Here is a 21,465-nt window from a genome sequence, read left to right as displayed (position 1 = left end):
GTCATGCCTAGATGATTTAGATAGCGTTTGGTTTGAAGCTAAAATTTAACTATATTTGAATTTTTGCTGGACGTATCCGTCAACAGTTAACTAAGTAGTAGGGACGAATTTTGGGCAGCCGATTTGGCCGCTGCATTAGTTTGATCACAAACCAAACGGTTAAATTTTGATCAAATTTTGGTATTATCCCAACTTACCATAAACAATATTTGGCTTAGCACTCAGCGCCTTCAACCCAACAGTCCCTTAGTACCGCCGCCCATTTCTTCATTTTCAATTTAGATACTAGTACCATGCATAGCTCTCAAATCCATGTACCACACTGATACAACATCTACGAGTTGATATTGAAATGTCTGAGAGCTTCCACTATATTACATACTCTCCCCAAGACTGTTAATCTGTAAATAATCTTGTAATAGTAGGGCCGCTTGGAATGCATGAGCTTGACAGCGACCGGTTTCATCCCCGTACGAATTGAGAAATGTCCTTGCCTTGTACTATACGAATTTTTTTACTTTTCGAGAGCATATTAACTTCAATTGTTTCTTCTTGTTGTAGTAGAAAATTTTCATAAAATGAGGTGTAAAATAGGGAGCACTGATCTAACCATAGCAAACCACATCAAATAAGCAAGAGGTAGAGGGAACTGGACTACTGGTTACTAGTAGTATCGTCAACCGTGCACCTTACCATTTACTACAATAGGCCTCACCACAAAATCCAGCGTCTCTGCTCCAAAAAGTGTGCATGTGCTGATCACATTTGCCAAGGCACAGTACTCTGCTTGCTTCCGTTTACGATTTTGCATAGGACACAGTACTGATCACATTTGCCAAGGCCATTTATCCGACCCCAATCCACCCGGCAATCAGCTAGCAGAATCATCAAGAAGGGAAGAGCTCACCGAACTCCATTCCCTCCAGGCCTCCACACACGTGAACTGGGCAAACCGGGCACAGGGAGATCTATGCTGACGATTTCCACCAATGATATGTCAGCAGATACAAATGGCCCATGTACACTGGAAAGAAGTCAAAATCAGTACTCGATATACAAGCATGAACTTGCGCTCACTGCAGGCAAACTTGAATGCCACAATCGTATTCCAGCCTGATTAACCAACCCGAGTTGGTAAATCAAATGCGCGTTCCATTTCGATCAATTCCTGGGCATTTGTGCAGAATCTAGACCATGCATGGCTTCAGATTTTCAAGGACACACGGTATGAATGACAAGCTGTGTAACCCAAGTTGTTGGTGCATGCATCTTTTCCAGCGAGTTGTACTGTCTGTTTACTGAATGTAGGCGACCGTGCAGCCGTAGTTCAAAGGGCTCTCGTCTTCGAACTTGGCCACTCGAGGATGGTTCCGGAGAATGTCAATGGCGCAATCCTTCACGGCTCCGGTGCCCATGCCATGAACCACAAAGACCACTTGATAGGGTCTGCACGCGTCGATCGCCATCTGAAGCTGGTAGGACGCCTCGCTCACTCGCTTTCCGCGCAGATCCACCGTGTTCTTCGACGTCTGCACAACCGGACCAAACGAAATATTGGCATCTTGGTTTGCTTCCGCTGAAGATCGCTGCTTCAGTGTTTGGCCCTGATAGAAAGCGAAAATTATCAGAACTAGATTGAAGCAAGCCACGACAATCAACAATGCCGAGCACACCAATCTTCATTGATCCTAACGTGCCTAGGTTATGTACAACAGCAAAATTAACAATGGTGCATGCACCATTCTTGCATGGACCAATCTCTGTCCAGCCTGTTCCATGCTGATGCATCTACCCGAACTAAAGTCAAGATCATCAATACTACTAGGCAAGCAAGTCAGAATCAATGCATCCTGTAGGGCTCAAGCTAACTTGGTTTCCCTAACTTGCTATAGCAATCCACCACGTGTTAGACAACGAGAATACTGACAAAATTGACTCAGCCGGGTGGTGGATACACTACCACAGCACGATTATGACGATAATGACCAGTTCATTAGTTGGATTAGTACTTTGGTTAGAGAATCAAAAGATAACAGTGTAAGTTATATTGAGTGACATAACTGAATCAAGAGAACATGCCTGACTAGAGTCAGAGTTCCAGTGTCAAAGAAACCAGCTGCATCAACCTCATAACAGCAGCCTAGATATCCTAGGACAACTGATAAGTCATGACACTACACGGCTTACACAATTAACTAATTCAGCCTGTGCACTTTTCTCGAATGGGCTCTGATAATGATAACTACAGAATCAGTCAAGATTTTGGGAAAAAATTGTATGTTCCACTCAACCTTTCCAATATTTCGGATCTGCCATCGTTTTTGACAGATTATGAAGAGGCTCCTGGAATGATTGAGTACCTTAGTAAGATATCACTTGATGGTTATGGCAGTTTACCATTGCAACAGCAGGAAAGAGACACCATCTGTTTTTTCAATCACTACTACCTTGAAACATATTTTATCATGTAACTAATGCCATGGCTAAGTTATAAGACGTTTCCAGCATTCCGAACATATTGTTCTTCTTATAATCTTATGCGGCATATAAAAAAGATTATTCAAACTAGAATTGGTCTAAATAGATAGTATATTGAAAATATGCAGCATACCTTTACTTTTATAGAAGAGGAAGCTAATGTTTCATTTGTGCCTCTTTGGACCAATTTCATCTTGTTTCTCTTGACTCGAACCTTTATTTTTCCATATTGAACCATACAACTTCCATCTTCACCAAATGTTTCTGAAATAGTAGCCATAGTTCCTCCTCCCAGGCCTTGAATATAAACTTTATCTCCAATTTGTGGAACAAACAAGCTCTGGTTTTCCTCGTCATTGAAAGTAATGTCAGATGGCTGATGAGCAGCGGCCACTGAAGCAGTGCCAGCTTCTGCTTTTCTCATTAGTGAATTGAACTGTTCAAGTTTTGAATTTTGCAGTTGAACTTCAAAGTTCTTGATTATAATGTCCATCTGAGACTTCACGAGCTTTAACTCTTTCTGCACCTTTTGAGACTCTCTTGCCCTCAAAGCAGCTACTCGACTATCAAGATCGTCAGCTTCTGAGCAAATCTTCAAAGTAAAATCATTGCAAAGTAAGAATTCAAGTGACAGTAAGAAGATCCTTTTACATCACTGCTATGGAAATGTATAAAACTATAGTAGATCATTAGAGTAAAAGAAGTGGACCTCATCGTACAACCCCTCGACTTCTGAAAAAACGGATGCTGCTTCATTTGCCTGAGACTCTAGAAGGTTTCTTTCTTCTAGAAGAGAGTCATACAGTAAACCTTGGCGTTCCTTTTGTTTGTCAGGCAATAGTTTCTCAACCCATTCTTGTGCACGATCAAGCACTATTTGATCAAAACCAATTGACTTTGCAATACTAAGTGCATTGGAGTTACCAGTACTACCCCATAAGATTCGGTATGTTGGTTGCAAAGTTTCCAAGCAAAATTCCATTGCAGCATTCTCGAATCGATTATCGGCAGCTTTGAGACGACTTAGATCAGCATAATGAGTGGTCACAATGGCCAGGTTCACTCGATTGGCAAGATACTTCAAAATGCTGGTTGAGAGGGCTACACCTTCTGATGGGTCAGTGCCACTGCCAATCTCATCAATAAGAACCAGAGAATCTTTTGATACAACTTCTACAATCTTGCGCAGACGTGATATGTGCCCGCTGAAGGTAGAGAGGTTGTGCTCCAGCGACTTCAATCCAGAAAATAGTTTGTGTTAATAAACATATTGTCACACAAGTGCTTAGAGAAACTCTCATAAAAAGGCAGAGACTACCTGGTGGTCACCAATGTCTGCAAGAACCTGATCGAACCATGGAAGCCTAGGCCTTCCTTTGGCCGGGAAGAACATTCCAGCCTTTGACATGAGTGAGGCCAGCCCCAAGGTCTTCATAGTGGCAGTTTTGCCTCCAGTGTTGGGTCCAGAGATCACAACTATCCTAGTATCGTTCTTTACCCACATGTCCAATGGAGTAGGCATTTCAGTTGCTTCTGTAGTTGGTGCTTCTTCCATACCAAGATACTGTTCAAGTAGCAAAGGATGCTGAATGCCCTCAATGTAAACTGAATAACCACTGCTCTGATCTGACTGGCTACTGCTATAACTGTCACTGAAGCCTGGTTTGACACCATTTGTCCATAGGGCATAAGACCCTCTAGCACAAGCAAGGTCCAATTCCAAAACCTTCTCCATCAAATGTCTAATCTTCATTTGGGAATCTGAAATCCGTGAAGTAAGCAAGCCCAATATTGCTAACTCTTCTGCTCTCTCATCACCGGAAAGTTTGACTTCCCTGTTGTTGAGCTCAATAGCGTCTCTTGGCTCCATAAAGTAGGTTGCACCAGAGCCACTGGAACTCAGAACGATTCCGCCAGGCAGCAAATGCTTGTGTGAAGCCTTCACGCCAACACACATCCTAGAACGGCGCTTAGTGACAAGAGGGCTATCAATCGCACCAGCTTGGAAGACCTTTGATGATGTATCTTTCAACAGAGATTCTAACATCTCGATGTTCTTCCTCCTTTCTCTGCGGATAGTCTCTAGTTTCTTGCTGGCCCGATCCAGGACCAGAGAAAGAGTGGAATCAAGGCAAAAGTCTATCCTTTGCACAAGCTCTGTTAAGAAGTCGCAACCTTGCAGTATATCCAGAAGAGGAGAGTACCTGCAGCAGCTTGATTCATCATTTTTATACTATCTTTTGCCATTTGTTGGCCTTTTATTTGCATCTCACGGCTGAAACTATGTAATAATGGATGGTTATGACTTATGTGCATGCCTTGTGCAGAGGCCGAAATAATAAAACATTCATTTATCAAAAAACAAATACCTAAGAAATTATGCTGTGTGTAAAAATATGTGCATAGTGCCTTAATTAATTGAAAACCCGAAATCATGATTATTTGCACAAACCATCATAAAACAAAAATATATCCATGCAGACACGAAATGATCAAATAAACTATGATCTGGAATTGCTCAATGCCATCCAATTCATTTGTTGGGAATGCAACTCCTTACCTCCCATCTGGCATTTCCTCGGCGAGTCTCTGCAACTGATCGAACACCCCGCGCGCGGCCCGGACGCTGCGCCCGACTCCACAAATCTCCCTCACCGCTAGCACCCGCCCCCCGGCCGCCGCGGCGACGACCGCGGACACGTCCTCCACGCCGCCGAAATCCAGCGGCGACGACAGCAGAACCGACGCCGCCGTCTGATCGATCAGCCGCTCGCTCTCATTCCGGCTCCGCCCGACGGGGACCCGGCCTTCCCCGCACGCGGCGCGGCCGGTGGAAGTGGCGGCGAAGTCGGCCAGACGCGCGCAGACGGCGCCCCATTCCAGGGAGGCCTCCGTATCCAGACGCAGATTCCTAGCCTCCAGTGTTTCATACGCGGTAGGCGATGGTAGAGTTTGGGAAGAGGAGGTGGAGGCGACGGCGACCGCTATGAGGCGTTGCGGCGGAGGGTGTGCGTTGTGTAGGAGGCGGAGGCGGGTGTGGAAGGAAACTCTAGAGGCAAGAGTCAATGGGAGGAGAAGGGCAAGGTTCGCGGTGGCGGCCATGGCCGTCGGAGGGGATCGGCTGCGGGAGGTCTCCGCTTGCCGCCGGAAGACGGAGGTTGAAGTTGGACACGTGGTGCCTTATCCAGTGTGGGGTTTGGTTCATTCACGCGCAGGCACCGCTTCCAGACTTGCTTAGCGTAAAACCACAATACGCTTCGTTGCTCTGGTTACGTCTTAAATCATGTGCGAGTCGTTTCCCATTCTTATCAAGGGTCTGTTCCAATCGAAATTTTCCCCTATTTTGGCCTTTTTAAAAACATATTATGATATTGGATCGGTGTTCCTCGACCCCATGTCAAGCCAGAAGGCGTACAAGATGGCCATATTTGCAGTAGGGAAACTGGTGCGTAGACTCTGGACCATAACACAGTTGTGGCGACATTGCAGCATGGGCATAAGGTCCTGCGCCAAAGACCATGGCACAGTACTTTGACATAGCCATTACTGTCGGTTGCGTGTAACGGCTTTCACGGGTGCCAACGCGTGGATCTATATCAAAATTATTGGTGCTTGCGTACCGTCAGTGGTGTTGGCACGGGACCCATAAACCCAAATCAATGCCCATAGCTCTCTTGTGGGCCAGCATCTCATTGTTCCCTCGTCTTCTATTCTAAAAGAGAAAGTGGGTGTGATCCTCTTTCTCCTCCTCCATCCCAATCCCTTTTCAATCTCCAATTTCCCTCGGATTTGGTTCTATTTTTTTCATGTGGCATTTGTGAGGTAAGATGCCTTCTATTTCTCCCAAAAAATCGCTCTTTTATTTGTGTTGTTTGTAGCACATTTTGGTGCTAACCCAAGATGTTAGAGGTGACCTTATGGTTGTAGATTGTGTTTAGTTTATCGATCTAGATTACATGGATGTGATTTGTTAGGATTCCACGTGGTTGTGATTTGTTAGGATTGGCCCACCTTTACCGCTAGGGTTTAGAGATGAGATGATGGAAATATTGAAATTAGTGTGATTCTATTAATTTCATTTATTTTGAAGGGGGGAAATATCATGCAATGGATGTGTGGTAACACCTGGGTGCCTTGTAAAATTTGTTGCATGTAATTTTTAAGGTATTTTCCTGAGTATTGGTGGAAATTGGGATATTGTAATTAATGTTAGTTAAGGCTAGATTGGAGGTCGCATTGTGGTATAGTTAAAATGAATTGGGTAGTATGTAAATACTTGTAGTTAGGGCAATTTACTGCAGCATGTTGATTACTCCCTCCGTAGAAAAATATAGGGCGTATTTTCTCAGAGTTTTTGTAGAAATTTATAGGGCGCATACATTTCCCAAAGCACTTTTTTGGGTCATTTTCCTTTAGTACCCTTGTTTCTCATCGTATTACTCAAATATTTAATACGGAGTACATGTCAATCCCAATACATGCATCCTGCATGCATGCACGTTCAATACTCCTGCAGCTACTTGGAGCTATACATGCAACGAGATGGCAAAAAACTATCCAACTTCCTCCATGGATGAGAACCAACCTGCTTCCATCCATGAAGTGGTGCCGGACTTGGAGGGCGAAGACGACGACGACCTCATGGCCAAGATGGTGCCGGATTCGGAGGACGATGACGACTACCTCATGGCCAAGGTGGTGCCGGACTCGGAGGACGACGACGACGACCTCATGACCAAGGTGGTGCCGGACTCGGAGGACGAAGACGATGGCGACGCCAAGGTGGTGCTGGAGTCGGAGCGCGAGGATGACAGCCTCATGGCACAAGTGGTCAAGGAGGAGAAGATCATGACCCATGTGGTGCCGGACTCGGAGTGCCAGGACGACGACCTAATGGATCAGGTGGCCGTAGACTCAGCTAATGAGTGCAAGGAAGAAGACTCAGCTGTTGAGGAAGAAGGGGAGCCTGATGGCCTTGAAAAGATTAGAATTACTTTTCTGAAGATTTATGTTCCTCTTTATTTTAAGAATGGGAAGAGATGAATTTTCTTGCAACAGGTTCTAGTTTATCCTTACATGCATGCAGCCTATCCTTTTTTCTCATCGTATGGCCTATTTGTTGCAACTAGTAGTAGCAGTACTTGTTCAAACAGAGAAAATAACCAGTAGCTAAGATAAAAAAAATTCATTATTAGTCCAAGTAGCCGATAAATGTCTTACAAACCACAGAAAAGACAACACTTTAAAACAAAAGGCACTAGTTCAGGTAGTCCTCGGCTTCCTGCACAATCTGAAGATCACATTTCAGTCTACTTGGAAGCTCACCATTCCTCTCCAACATCAGCTTGCCCATGTGTGGAATGTCGTACTTCTGGCTGCCCTTTACTCTTATAATCTCCCTCATGCAGGACTGTTGAGTGAGAAACACACGGTTGGAATTGTCAGTTGGATATTCTTCATATGCTTTCACTACCGCGCTGACAAGCTGTTCAACAGACTTGGGTGATTCTTTGTGATGTTTGGACTGAAGAGCAGCAAAAAAACCAAGATCTAAGACATTTAGATCAGGGGAATTCGGAGGCTGGCACATCAAACGAATGTCAAATCCATCTTCTTTTGCTACTCGACAAAACTCTTCATCATTAGGATCAATATGTGTTCTTGCATTATCCTGCTGGATAAAGATAGGATGTCCAAAGTCCTCTGTTGGCCATTTTTGCTTGATGGCAGGCAAAACTTTGTTAACAAGATAGGACCTGCTGGTTTCTTTCGTTACTGATGTCATTGGTTTAGTGATCATGGTACCTGCAGGTCTATTTACACTACTCCGACGAGCTGGCTCTGTATATGTAAAAGGAAATATACCGATTTTTCCAGAGAAAGTTTCGTTACCTTCTTCATCAAACCTTGGCCTGGCTATAGCAGCAAGAAACATCACCTTCTCGATGAAATTTTTATTCTTGACAGTGCGTAATGGTTTATCTTCACCCTGCGCCAGATAATAATTCTGATTCTTCTTCGTCATATAGAACCACTTCTCATCTATATAAACCATGTTGTACAACCCACTAAACATTGGATCATCTTGCCTGTTGTCCCTGCCAAGCATTGAGATGCAAAAGCGCAATCGAGCTTTCTTGTTTTCTTCAGTTAAGGAGAACTTTATGTCATTTGTTTGCCGTACTATTTCACCAGACTTGAGACGATTACACAATGTAGTAGGGTCGACATGCAAAGCACGAGCTAAATCACGTAGAGTTGTGCGGTCCTGAAGCGGCACATCACGGATTCGCTGAGGGTCAATCTGAATCCTTTTACGGCCACAATTGCCGGTCTTCTTGTTAGCTACTCCATGAATTCCGCCTCCGTGTTTCCCTGACGTCCATATACGCTGAACAACTCTCAATGGAACGCCCGAATCTGCAGCTACGGATTTTGCCACTCCATTTTTCAGTTTACCTGGAGAGGTCCTCTCTAAAAGCATGGAGTAGATGGACCTACGCATATCATCATTTAGAAAGTTCCTTCTCCCGTTGTTTGAGGACTGCGTTTCACCATTCACAGCTTCATCTATTGAAAACGGAAAAACCATTTCATTTTCTAAAAAAAACGATATGCTCCTCAGCAGCTTAGTGCATTCAGAAAAAAAGAACGAAGTTGATTAAAACAGGATGCAGAAAATATAGAGATAAAAATGAAGAGTAGCTAAGCTTTGTAGTATACCTGTATAAATTGGCAATGGTTCATTGAGATCTGGAATAACTGGCTCCATGGCTCTGATGTTTACAGACAAATACTGTAATGCGGACTCAGCTCCTACTCATGCCTCATGGCCAATACTTAAAGGCCTAATCTTGGCGGTAAATTTCAATTTTTCGTTTGATATTGTATTAGGCGCGTACGTACTTCTGAGGTTTCATGAAATTTTGCATCTCATCCACTTGCACGAGGCAACAAAGAGTCTCCCACAATTAATATATGCATGCATGCAGTTGGATTAGTATCGGTAATGCATTAATACGTGCATGCAAGTACTAGAGTAGAAGGAACCATAAATATGGATATTTTGGTAAACTAACTGGGTTTCTTGGTTTAGGAGCCTCAGAAAAATGCGCCCTATATTTTTCTACGGAGGGAGTATGTTTTTTATTTTTATTTTTTAGGTAAGAATCCTCAGAGATGGGACAACAGAAACTATCCTACCGTTAAAGAGTGGGATGCCCTGATGCCTCCCGCTCTATCGGCTAACTGTGAATGTGGAGTGCCAGCTGAGGTAAAACAATGAGACACTGGTCCATAAGAGAGCCGCGAGTGTCGATTTAGGGTTAGGGGTTTCGCGCCAAAGTCCCTGGCACGGGACGTACGCGCTAATGTCTCTAGCGCGGATCCACATGTTGGCATCCGCAAAAGCCGTTACGCGCAACCAACAGTAATGACTATGTCAGAGTGACGCGCCAAAGTCTCTAGGGTGGGACCATATGCCCACGTAAGTGCCACATCGGAGCGTCGCCAGAATGGTGCCATGCTGTTTGGGGTCTATGCGCTGACATAGCCAGCTTCCACGCCTTCGGCTTTGGTGCAGGACCAAAGGGCCAAATTTTGAAATAGTTTTGCCACCTGTCTATTACCATAATATGGTTCCAAAAAAGGTCAAAATAGGGGAAGATACGTTTCTTTCATTGGTCTACATAAATCGAGCTGACAAAAATGGGGGGAAATTGATAGAAGCATATGAGCAACAGTAAAACTGGACAGACTCTTCTCCCATATCAACAGAAAAATTATGATACAGAAATCCTACAATTCAATTGGCGACAGAGACAAACTGTAAGCCAATCCAATGGAGGGTGCTACTGTGCAACAAATGGCATAAATGGGTTCAATTATACACAGGGATAACCTACAGATCAACAATAGCACTATAGCAGCTCTGCATCCACCTGAAACACAAGAAGAAAGCAAACAGTCAGTACCGAAAAATATAAATCACTAGCTTATCAATTTTCATGCCAGCTACAGTCATATTTTCATTATATAGATGCAGTGATTAAGATAATGTTCCAAAATGCTGTACCGGTGCACCTGCATTTTACTTTGCGAGGATTGGAACACCACAAGCGGCCTTTGCATGCCTGTCTTCAGCGAAAACTAGATTTCCTCTCACAAAAGTCGACATGACCTTGCCAGAAAGCTGTTTTCCCAAATACGCCGAAATATTCTGCAAAAATTGAAGGAATTTCCTGTTGCTGGTCAAAATATCAGAACCCAACAGTTGAAATGTTATAAGATCATTTGAGGCAGGGAGCAAACCCGATGTTTATGGTATACAGAATGGCTGTCATCAAGTTGGAACTGTGCCTCAGGTTTCCATACTACAATGTCAGCGTGGTATCCCGGCAGAATAGCTCCCTACACGAATCAGTACTACACTTAAGATGCAATATTACTGATCATATATACAATCAGCATTTCGTGGAGTATATGTGCTGCATGGTATCAACTGGTCTAGCACGACGAAATGTAAAGAAAATTAAACGGAACTCTTAGCTGTCTGTACGAGATGACTACCATCAAGTTGAATAGCAGTATGGCACAACATTTTCAGTACCTTGTTCTTTTGCCCTGCAAGCTTAGCTGGGTTTTCGCTCCACCATGAGGCTAGCTGGTTCAGAGTAATGCCGTACTTTTGCCCATACGACCATGTCACAGGGAGAACAAACTGCAAATATTTATGCCATTCTGGTTACGACGCAAACACAATGAATGGGTGCACGAATTAATTTTCAGTAGTTTCGCATTACACTTCTGCTGAAATGTTTTATTACACTTGTTTCAATTCACATAAAGGTTTGCATTGGCACTTCTGTTATCAGTGTGGGCAGTGAAATTCACATGCTTCTCGTATTGTTGTGCAAACTGACCTGCAATGATGATATACCTCCCCATGCCCTTAAAAAGTTGCCTTCCTCCATTAGTTTGAGATCAGGAGCTGATGGTGAATGGTCTGAGCTTAACATGTCTATGTGTCCATCCTAATATGAACCATGCAATAGTAGTTAGCAACTTAGCATATAACAGTTTCTTAGAAGGCGTCATGAAGTCATAACCAGTGAGAACAAGAAATAGCATACCAGCAGAGCTTTCCAAAGATTTTCTCTGTTTGTGGCATCACGTATAGGAGGAGCACATTTAAAACGAGTATCCCCCTCTGGAACTTCTTCAGCCGAAAATGCAAGGTAATGAGGGCAGGTTTCTATAGTTACGCTTGCACCAATGTGTTTTGCATCCTACAAGGACAAAAGATGTACAGTAAGAAACAAACCAAACGCCATGAAAAGAAAAGTCATGTTATCGATGTGCAGTGTAAAATTCTCATTAATGGTGAATAACATTCCCATTCATTTCTTGGATATGCAGTATCTTAGTTCAAACCACAAGTGGAGGTAAATAGCGGGAAAGTGGCACAAGGTTCATTTGATATTATGGCATTATACCTTCATAAGTTCAAGAGAAGTTTTTGCATCTGAGAGATGAACAATGTGAATATGAGCTCCTTCTGAGCGACCACCCGCTTCTGTATCCTTCATTGCACGCTGCAAATCTCTGATAGCTGCTTCCTCCCTAGGTTCAAAGGATCGCTGTATTTAAGAGGTGTGGCACTTACGGTAAAGCTTATCCTACACAATTCTACATTGTACTGCTCAAGAACACAGGTGGTACTTCTACTCCTCATGGACTTACTGTGTCCATGCTTTCCAAATAGACTAGTAAGTACAGGGGTATGTACTCCAGGATTCAAATTTCCCATAAAAATCAAAATACAGAAGCCCAGCACCCGAACTAGAGACTAGCATCCAATTCCTTCTAGCATAAGGATATAAAATTACCATGCTGGTGGCCTAGACTTCAGATATGTAGCGTAGGATCGAGGATCTAGCTCATCATCCAGTCCATCATCAACTTCAACATCAGGTATACGTTCCGCATGGATGAGTAAGGGCCTCTTATACTTTGCCAATGTAACCAAACCTTCCTACAGTGTTAAAACAGGAGGAGAAACTCTTCAGGGATTCCCCAAGCAGAATTTGGAAAATCTTGTGAACCTAAAGGCTAAAGTAAGGCAAACAATGTAGCATACCTCAATATGAGTTGAATTTGTCATGGGAAAGTCGTTGATGCCCGAGGGGCACATAAAAGACTAGAACCATGAAAAGCAAGAGCAGTCAGTCAGTGACTTGTGGGTACATCTGCTGGCTAAGAGAGGAAAATAAGCAGGTACCTACTACTAAAGATTCCTAGCAAGAACCTCCAAACAATGGAATCCTTGTTATTCTGTCTGATACTATTATCCTAACTTTGCTGCTGTGCATGCCGGCAATAAAAGGCTTCCTTGTGCATACAAGGAACAGGGAAGAGCGACTGAAATGACGTTGAAGTTTCAGTGCAAACTGCTAGGTGAGAAACAAACCTTAAGTCCTAAAACGCCTGCATTTAGGAGGCTTTCTAAAGCACTTGTGTTGAAGGCGTTCTCTGGCACGAGGCCTCCCCAGAACCCTGTATGAGAGTACCACAGGGGTCAGATTTGGACATGCAAATCTTATCCAAATCTTAACATGTAAGAAGTACTTTTTTATTCTGAGAACATATCATGAAATGTTGAGATACAGAGTTTCAGTTCGGAAAACAGGAAAGTAAAACCCTTTGGTCTCTACTCTACTAATTCACCATGTTATTCAGTCGAGTAACTTACCTACATCAACATAAATCTTATCCCAAGCTGCTTCCACCTGAAATTCAGGCACATAATGTCAGTGTTAATCACAGATATAAAGCAGCTAGCAGCTATGCATGCGTTATGTACTTGTGTAATGATGCAGGCAACTGCCAGAGATACTTGACCTTCAGTTTGAGAGTTTCTTCAGAAACTGTTGATGGAAAGCTGTTGAGTGGCATGTCCACTAATGTTGTTATCCCACCTGAAATGAAAGAATTTGCCGGATTTATAGAACAAGCTTTCTCTGAACCCCATGAGAGAAACTGTATTGCTGACTACTAATTTGTTCTGCTTGCTCTTGACTGACAAAGCTACAGTACATGCACCACAAAGATGTGGGGCATATCTGATGATGTACAGGTGCACCAAACCATGCTATAACTAGTAGTAATTGTTAGATATGATCTCGGCTCACTCTAACGTACCCTAACTAACAAAACCGAGAGGAAAAGGGGGAGTCCATCCCCAACTCGCGCCCTGATGGAAGGCGCGACCAACACTTTTTGGTTACGGTCCCATTCCACACATAAATAAGGTGGAACGCCGGGCTCGTGGGTTATCGATCTCACAAAGCTAATGCCATCCCTACACCTAAAACCCTAGATCGATCTTGTTGGGCGCTGAAGTGGAGAGAAGGCCGCCGCCGTCGTCCACGCCATAGCGCCGCCGCGGCTACACTGAGCTCCCCTCTGCATCCACGACTATGCGCCGGCGACCACGACTTCGTCCTCACACCAACGATCTGCTCCACCTAGCGGCACGGCACTGCGCTTCACCGAGCGTACAGTACCCTGTGGCGGCTCTACACCGACGGAACGACAAAGAAATGGCATCATCCGGCTCGGGTACGTTCATCACGCTTCCGCATTGATGTGTGTTTGATCTTAGGGCTAGAACTTATGTGGATTAGCGCACAATCAGGCCAACACTAACTAGTCTGCTGTACGACTGAACTGAATTTGCACCTGCAGCAGCTGCTTTTGTGCCAGTGGAGAACCCCTCCCACTCGGCGCGTCCGGGCTCGTCAAGATGAGCATGCCTGAAAGAATAGTCAGGACCGTCAAACGGTGAAAGAAAACAAACTGGGCCAATTAAGCATCAGTAAAGTCAGAGCAAGCCTCACTATTTACCATACCATTTTAATCAGTGTTCAGTAAGGTGTTAACTAAGTATCAGATGCTTACACGTCGATCAGTCCGGGCATGATGACCGCATCCCCGTAATCAATGAGCGGCCGGCGGAGCACGAAGTTCCGGTAGTCCCCGACGGCGATCGCGTTGATCAGTCCCCCTTTGATCTCCACTGCACGCACCGATCACACAGCAACCGATCAGCATCAGAAAACTCAGAGTTCGAACTGCCGTAGTGCCGTAACAATCCACTTCGCTTTGACTTTCTCGGAAGTGTGACGGCACTGTGGAACGATGCTGAGGAAAGAGATGGAATGAATGGATCACCTGCGGCGGGGCCAACGCGGCCGAGCGTGACGACGCGGTCGCTGGCGATCCAGAAGTGGTCGTGGGGGAGGAGGCTGCACCCTTCGCCGCCCAAACTCTGCAGCAAGAGAGAGAAAAAAAACTCAGTTTCCACTACAGATTCGACGCGGAGCACAAGAGACGAGGCATCGCTGTCTGGAATCCCGGGGACCTTGGAGAAGGGCGCGCGGTAGAGGAGCACGGCCGCGAGCACCGCCGCCACCGCGAGCAGCGGCGCGAGCCGTCCCTTCGCCGACGCAGCCATCGCCTCCTCCTCCTCCTCCACCCGTCTTTTGGAGTCGCCGTGCGGCCCGCCTCCTCTGGCTTGGCGACTTGTGCGCTGCTGAGGTGGATCCGGCAGATCCAGTTGGAGGCGCAGCTCCGTGAACGTGGTGTAGCGGACTCTTGAAACAATAGATTCGTGTGGGACCGAGATGTCGGTGAGGTAAGTCGCGGTGTGGTCTGTTGGACCGGGTGCTGGAGTTCGATGTGGTGGTCCAACTTGATTTTGTCACGTTCTGGGGGCTGATCCAAGTGGCTTGAACCTTTGGGAATCTCTGGCCCATCTTTTCACGTTTGGAAAATTCGAGATTCTTTTTATTACACGAGACAAAATATTAAACATGTCCTGGATGAAAAGGAAAATATTAGTCACTAAGCTCTTGGTATGCTCGAGATTTGATGAGCTCCTTAGCATAATTTCAGAACACCTTAGCAACCGAGCAATCCATCAGCACATGCTTTTAGTTTAGTCGTGCGGGCCATCCAATTTTCGGAGACCGAAACGGTCTTTGACGAGGATTACACCAGGAATTTTTACTAAAGCAAAACACTCCATCAGTAAAATTGTGACGTTCCTAAAAAAAATTGTGACGTTGATGCACGACGAAAATGCTACTACTCCCTGCATCCCTTTCTCATTGGATGACGTGCCGCACCTCGTATTTTTCAAGTAGATTCACACGACGCCAGATTCTACGTATACTTTGATACTTTCACATAAACACCAATTTTGCTCATCTTTTGTTTTATTTTGTACCTATCTAAGAGAAACACTATACGACACATGTCAATATATAGTGCATGATAAAAGTTAAAAGCACACGACCGGTCACGGAGAGCACGGTCAACTTGGCATAACACATATGCACACGTCATTATAGAGATTCTTGATCGCACAAAAGACTAAATAGAGCATGAGTAGTTGTGTGTGCTCCTCTATGTTTTGCATATCCAGCATATATTAACAAGTAAAATAGATTTTGCAGTACACTTTTTTAGTGTAAGAAAAATGTTTTATAGTGATTTAGTGACAGTAATGCTAACATAAGTGATACGGTGTGCAATTAGAGTCTGTTTGATAGAGCTCTAACTTCAGTATTTATGTTAGATCTATAGTTTATAAGTTAAAATAAAGTGATGTATAACTTTATTTTTGGTATAAAATGCAAAGAAGATGGTTCACTCAAACATCCATAATTTGTCACTAGTTCTAACTATAAAAATTCATAAGCTAAGAATAATCAACTCTAATTTTTCTTAAGCTAGAGCTCTATCAAATAGAGCATGAATACTCTTTTCTTTGTATGAAGATAAAACAAAATAGATGACACTATGCGTTCTTGCAAAAGTTGTGCTTCTTGCCAGTTGCCACCTCATTTTTATTAGTGGTGTCCAAAATCAAAGGTGACAACACACGAACGAAATGAGGTTCTTGCAAATTGTACCATACAGGTAGATCACTTTGAGAAAGAATTAGTCGAGAAATACTTTTCCGCTACTAAGGTATCAAATAGAAAAAAAATATTACTGCCCGAAGGCAAAGAGAAAACAAATGGGAACCATACATTTTTCTCTTTCTAAATTTAATTTTGTGTAAAGAGGAAACTCCTCGTAATTTGACGTGCTTGATCTAGGAGCATGTCCGAATTTTAGGATTGGCTGTAAATAGGACCGACTGCAAGATTTCTTTTACAATATAGACCTTGATATTCAACTATTTCTCCATAATCTTCTTTTCTTATCGCCTTTAAACTACAAAGGCAATTATAACGGAACTTCATAGAATAAAAAGACTAGTTATATTCTACTAGCTACCCAAAACTGTCATGACTCACGAGTCAATTAAAACAAAGATATTTTTAATGACTCATAATATGTGGTAAAGTTCAATGTCCAAAAAAGGTGTCAGCTTTTTGTTGCATTTAGTCAAACTAATTAAACTTTGGAAATGTATGAACAACTTTATTTCAAAAAAAAAACTTTAGTACTACAGTTTTACTATGTTTCATAAATATGCTATACTATAAATTGTTAGTCAAAACAGCATTTTAAAGACCGCGTTCGTATCAAAACGGTGCATTATTCTATTTCGATGTAGTAATAACATCAAAGCAACAATTGATGTGTCCTAGGTTGTATTTCCAAAAATACTATGACAAGTTAGTAAGATATTTAATCTATGCAAAAATTGGAATAACAGAAAGACCATGGCTACCAAAAAAAAGTTGTACAAAACCGATCCAAATTGCATTGCCTTAACCAAGCTGCTCTACATCTACTCCCTCCGGTACAAAATAAGTATTATTTTGAGTTACGTATAGTTAACTATTTTAAAATTTAAGTACAAATTATTTTTTATATATTAAGTTTGGATACTTAAAAATAACATAGGTAGATTTATTTTAAAAAATATTTTTATAATAATATATTTTTACTAAATTTTATCAATATATTATAATAAAATATAGTAGTCAAAGTTATATTTTGAGAATGTGTTAATATACAAAATAATATTTATTTCGAATTGGAGGAAGTATTATAAAAACAATTATCGAGGGACCTGTCCGAGAATTTGCGTCGGTCCCCAATTTCCTCCGAACCGACCAGCGGACCGAGCACGAATCGAACAGCGCGCCGCCGCCGCCGCTCCCTCCCCACCTCCATTTCCTTTCCCCTCACCGGTGCCACCACCAGCATCCTCCGCAGTCTCCCTGCCGTTCGCTGCCCCGACCGATCCGGCCGTGCGAAACGCGGGAGGAATTGGCTTCGGAGGCAGGGCAGACGAGACGGGACGGGATGTTCTCCGGCGACTGGACGCCGCCGTGCGGGAGCTGCTGCACCAAGAAGTACGCGAGCCTAGTGCAGATCCCATGTCAGTGCCTCCTCCCGTCCTCTCCCGCAAACTGATTTGGTTCGGTGATCGAAACTAACGGGTTTTTTCTTTTCTGTTCTGCCAATTTGGTTTTGCCGCGGTTGGGCGTTGGTTTCCAGGGCGGGTGTTCTGCAAGAAGGGGTGCAACGCGGACGGCGACACCTGGGACGAGTGTGAGTATATTCACTCTTCTGTGAAATATCACTCGCAATTGCTTGATCCCATGATTTCGAGTTGTTCGTGGTGCAGCTAAAATGTTTAATTTCGATTTTACGTGTACATAGATCAATACCATGAGGTGACACGCGTTAGGTTGTGTCCTGTGTGGCTGCCCCTGCTAACAGAATAAAGATTAGGTGTGTATTAGTGTATGCTACCATTCGTGGAAAATGCGGTTCAGATTCTAATGGTACTTGATAATTTTTTTACCTCAATTTGCACACACAACAATCACAATGAGCAATGGATTGAAAGAGATCACCCTTCATGCAGTACAATCTAAATGGTATTGGTACATGCCTACATGGTGGATTCTTAGTACATTACTTTGTCATTCTTGCTGCATTGCTTGCTTAGTAATTTGATTTTCTCCATTCTTTGGTATCCTATAAGAGCTTGATTTCTGTCAAGAAAAATAGGTCTCTGTGATTTAGTACATCAAAAGTCTTTCTGTTTTGACTCATATATTCAAAAGATACTACTATATGACTGTCAAGTAGCATATTATTCTGTCTTCTTGACTGTGTATTTGCAGTGTGCTAGATAACTTACTCGCTGTAAAATCCTCAGGCATAGGTAAATGCACTGAAATCTGCTATAAAGATCCGGTGTTGGAAGATCGCCAATGGAGTGCTTACATTGATCGATCTCCAGGGCAGGATAGTTACTCTTTGGTGAGTACTTCATTTACTTGCTTAATGACTTGATCTGGTTACTACATCATGTAGCAGTTATACAAATCAATCATTTACCATCCATTCTATTTATTTTTGCTCTTCTACTACGTTTCTCATTGTTTTCTTTACCTAGCAACATACATGTTACATAATCAAGTTGAGTAGCATTGCAAAAAAAGAAAAAAAAAGTGATGCCATTTCTAACTGGTTTATGCACACCTTCAAGATGTTGTTGGCCTAGTATAGTTCACTTTTGGTACCATATCGTTGTTTGGTCTGCATAGGCAGCACGGCACTTAAGGCCTTTTTAATATGAAGCCTATAAGTATGTTATGCTATGAGGATACAACCACTACTAGGAGCAATGAGAAAGGTATTTTTATTTAGGGCCGCTAAATCCTCTTTGTTTGCTCAATATTTAAAACTTATGCTGAGTGGAAGCATAAGCAATTATTACTTAAATAGCACAAATGCAGCGCTATTTTCAGTGCTCTAATAGGCATCATAATGCTCGTTGACAGTAGGTAACTCTAATATATTAGTCGAAATCACAAACCAGAATTCCCTGGTGGATTTGTTGGCTGAATAAGTAAAGTGGTATACAAATATCAGTCTGATATATAGATATCTGCTGTTAGTTTGTTTATTGCCTTTGGAATGGTTTTATGTCAATTTATTGATAATTTGGTGACAACATGCAACCTAATTCAATCTAAAATCCTGGAGGAAGAAAGCGGGGTGGGAGTAAACTTCTATATTTTGAGGTCCTGTATGAATTTCCTCGCTGAAGGCATTGATGTAATAATAAGTTCTTCTGGTGTATCGATTGACAACAAGCCTAATCATTGATATTTGTCATGGGAATGCCAACCACGTTTATGTGTTGTAAATTAGCATTGTTCATATATGGCCGGTGATATGCTTCAGTTATTCAATGTAGTTTCTGACAAATTCAATCTTCTCGACAGGAGTGCTTCAATGCTTGTGTTTCTGGTTGTGGATTCAGGGTACGTACTAAATATGCAGAAGCACCATATCTTTTATGCTTGTGTCTGCTTGGTTTTTTATATCGATTATTACGTCTGCATTATGGAATGTCCATCAGAAATCTTACCAGTCATATTGTGCTGTTGCATGATAGTTTGACATCCCAGCGGAGAAGGTCGAAGAGATCAAGCCAAATAGGCCGTCCAAGCCGCCACCTCCTGAAGTGAAACGGACTACGAATCCAGATTCCACCGTGAGCCGTGAAGACGTGCCCTGCACATCAGCTTAGACAATTAGATTGACGTGTCACCAAATTTTGTAAAACGGATGTGTTTCTCCACTTTCTTTTCCTCCTTGAAAAACGTATGAGAAGTACTATTTGCAATTGGTAAATTTAGAATGAACAATTTATGGCACAAGCGGCGGGAGATGGTTGGGACTTGTGAGACGACGAACGCAACGCTGCAGTGTGCACTCGGGAATTTCTACTTGATGCTGTTTGACGAGTTGTTGTGCAATTGTTCTTAGACAATAGGAGAGGAAAAGATGGATTAAATAGGTTGCTTAGCTCTTGCTCAAGACCCTTAATTATAGTTTGCATATCCACGGAGACACACGCTTCTGAAGGCAGGCAGGACGAACAAGCAGCATGGAGATGCGGCAGGTGCACAGATGTAGCACCTGTTTGGTTAGTGTTTAAAGGTTTGTTTGGCAGAATTTTCAAATCAGTTTTTTAGCTAAAATTATGAGAGCTTTACCGAACAGTAACTTTTAGGTTTTAGCTTCTTGAGTGGAATTTGTATGAGTGATTATTTTAAATAAACTAGAAGCTAGAAAGTTGAAAAAAGTAGTTTCTTCTGATTCACTTCTTACACAGATTCACTTTCTCCATATATTTTATTTTAAAAAATCACTTTTAGTCACAGAATCACTTTCCGCAAAAAATTTAGAACAAAAGAGTTCTATCAAACAGACCATAAATTTATATAAAAAGAGTTAGTCACGTCGTAAATTATTATGCAACTATTTAATTTATTGTCACAACTACAATAAACCATATTTTGTTAGTCCTTTAGCTCACACGTCATATATTCAATCTTTTAACAAACTTTATCATATATTAATTTATTAGCCACATTTGACAAACCTTACACGTGGCAGGCGTGAACCAAGCGTGAGCCAAAGTGAACCAAACAAGCGCGTACTTCCTCGGAGGCGCCGTCTACCGCCACGCGCTCTCGGAGTCCGGGAGTGTCATCCGCAGGCCAACATCCAGTCGGATGCCCTCACGGCCGCAGACAATGGCTTCCCCTTGTGCTTGATCTTGCTGCTCTCCCTCACCTAATGTGCAGCTGCTGCGAGAACGTCGCCCAGCTGCCAGTCCATCCATCCATCTCGACCGCCGGCGACGGACGACTGACACATCGATTGGCACATGCAGATTCACATCTATCCTCACCCAGCGGACGCCTCCCTGCTGCTCACTCCACAGCAACACATACACGCAGCAAGATCAAAAGGGAAGGAAGAAGGCAAGGACGTCCTGGTAACAACGGAGCCCATGGCTCTCTGCAGGACTGGACTGGACTAGTAGCGCTCTCTACAGGACTGGACTGGACAAGAAAACAGACACCAATTTCAACTATTATGACGGTGGCAAAGTCGAACAAAAATCCCGGAGAACAAAAATCACTAGCTACA

General features: G+C 43.0%; 3 protein-coding genes and 1 pseudogene across 3 annotated transcripts; 1 reads left to right on the top strand and 3 right to left on the bottom strand.

Moving 5' to 3' along the window:
• Positions 1–640: 640 nt before the first annotated feature.
• On the bottom strand, positions 641–15,064 carry LOC133889460 (uncharacterized; annotated as a pseudogene).
• Positions 5,035–5,711, bottom strand: LOC133889458 (uncharacterized). Its single transcript, XM_062329972.1, has one exon. It carries the CDS (start codon positions 5,578–5,580, stop codon positions 5,035–5,037), a length of 546 nt encoding a protein of 181 aa, XP_062185956.1. The 5' UTR covers positions 5,581–5,711.
• On the bottom strand, positions 7,701–9,417 carry LOC133889457 (uncharacterized). The gene is made up of 2 exons (XM_062329971.1): positions 9,202–9,417; positions 7,701–9,048 (listed from the first exon to the last, which is right to left on the bottom strand). The coding sequence occupies exons 1-2, from the start codon at positions 9,248–9,250 to the stop codon at positions 7,736–7,738; spliced, it is 1,362 nt and encodes a 453-aa protein (XP_062185955.1). The 5' UTR covers positions 9,251–9,417; the 3' UTR covers positions 7,701–7,735.
• Positions 15,065–17,590: 2,526 nt separating the features above from the next.
• On the top strand, positions 17,591–20,205 carry LOC133888477 (uncharacterized). Its single transcript, XM_062328748.1, has 5 exons — positions 17,591–17,881; positions 18,001–18,054; positions 18,671–18,774; positions 19,746–19,784; positions 19,919–20,205. The coding sequence occupies exons 1-5, from the start codon at positions 17,806–17,808 to the stop codon at positions 20,051–20,053; spliced, it is 408 nt and encodes a 135-aa protein (XP_062184732.1). The 5' UTR covers positions 17,591–17,805; the 3' UTR covers positions 20,054–20,205.
• Positions 20,206–21,465: the final 1,260 nt, after the last annotated feature.

This window comes from Phragmites australis, chromosome 13 (assembly GCF_958298935.1).
Source record: "Phragmites australis chromosome 13, lpPhrAust1.1, whole genome shotgun sequence".
Classification (NCBI taxonomy): domain Eukaryota; kingdom Viridiplantae; phylum Streptophyta; class Magnoliopsida; order Poales; family Poaceae; genus Phragmites; species Phragmites australis.
This window is presented reverse-complemented; position numbering and strand designations above follow the sequence as displayed.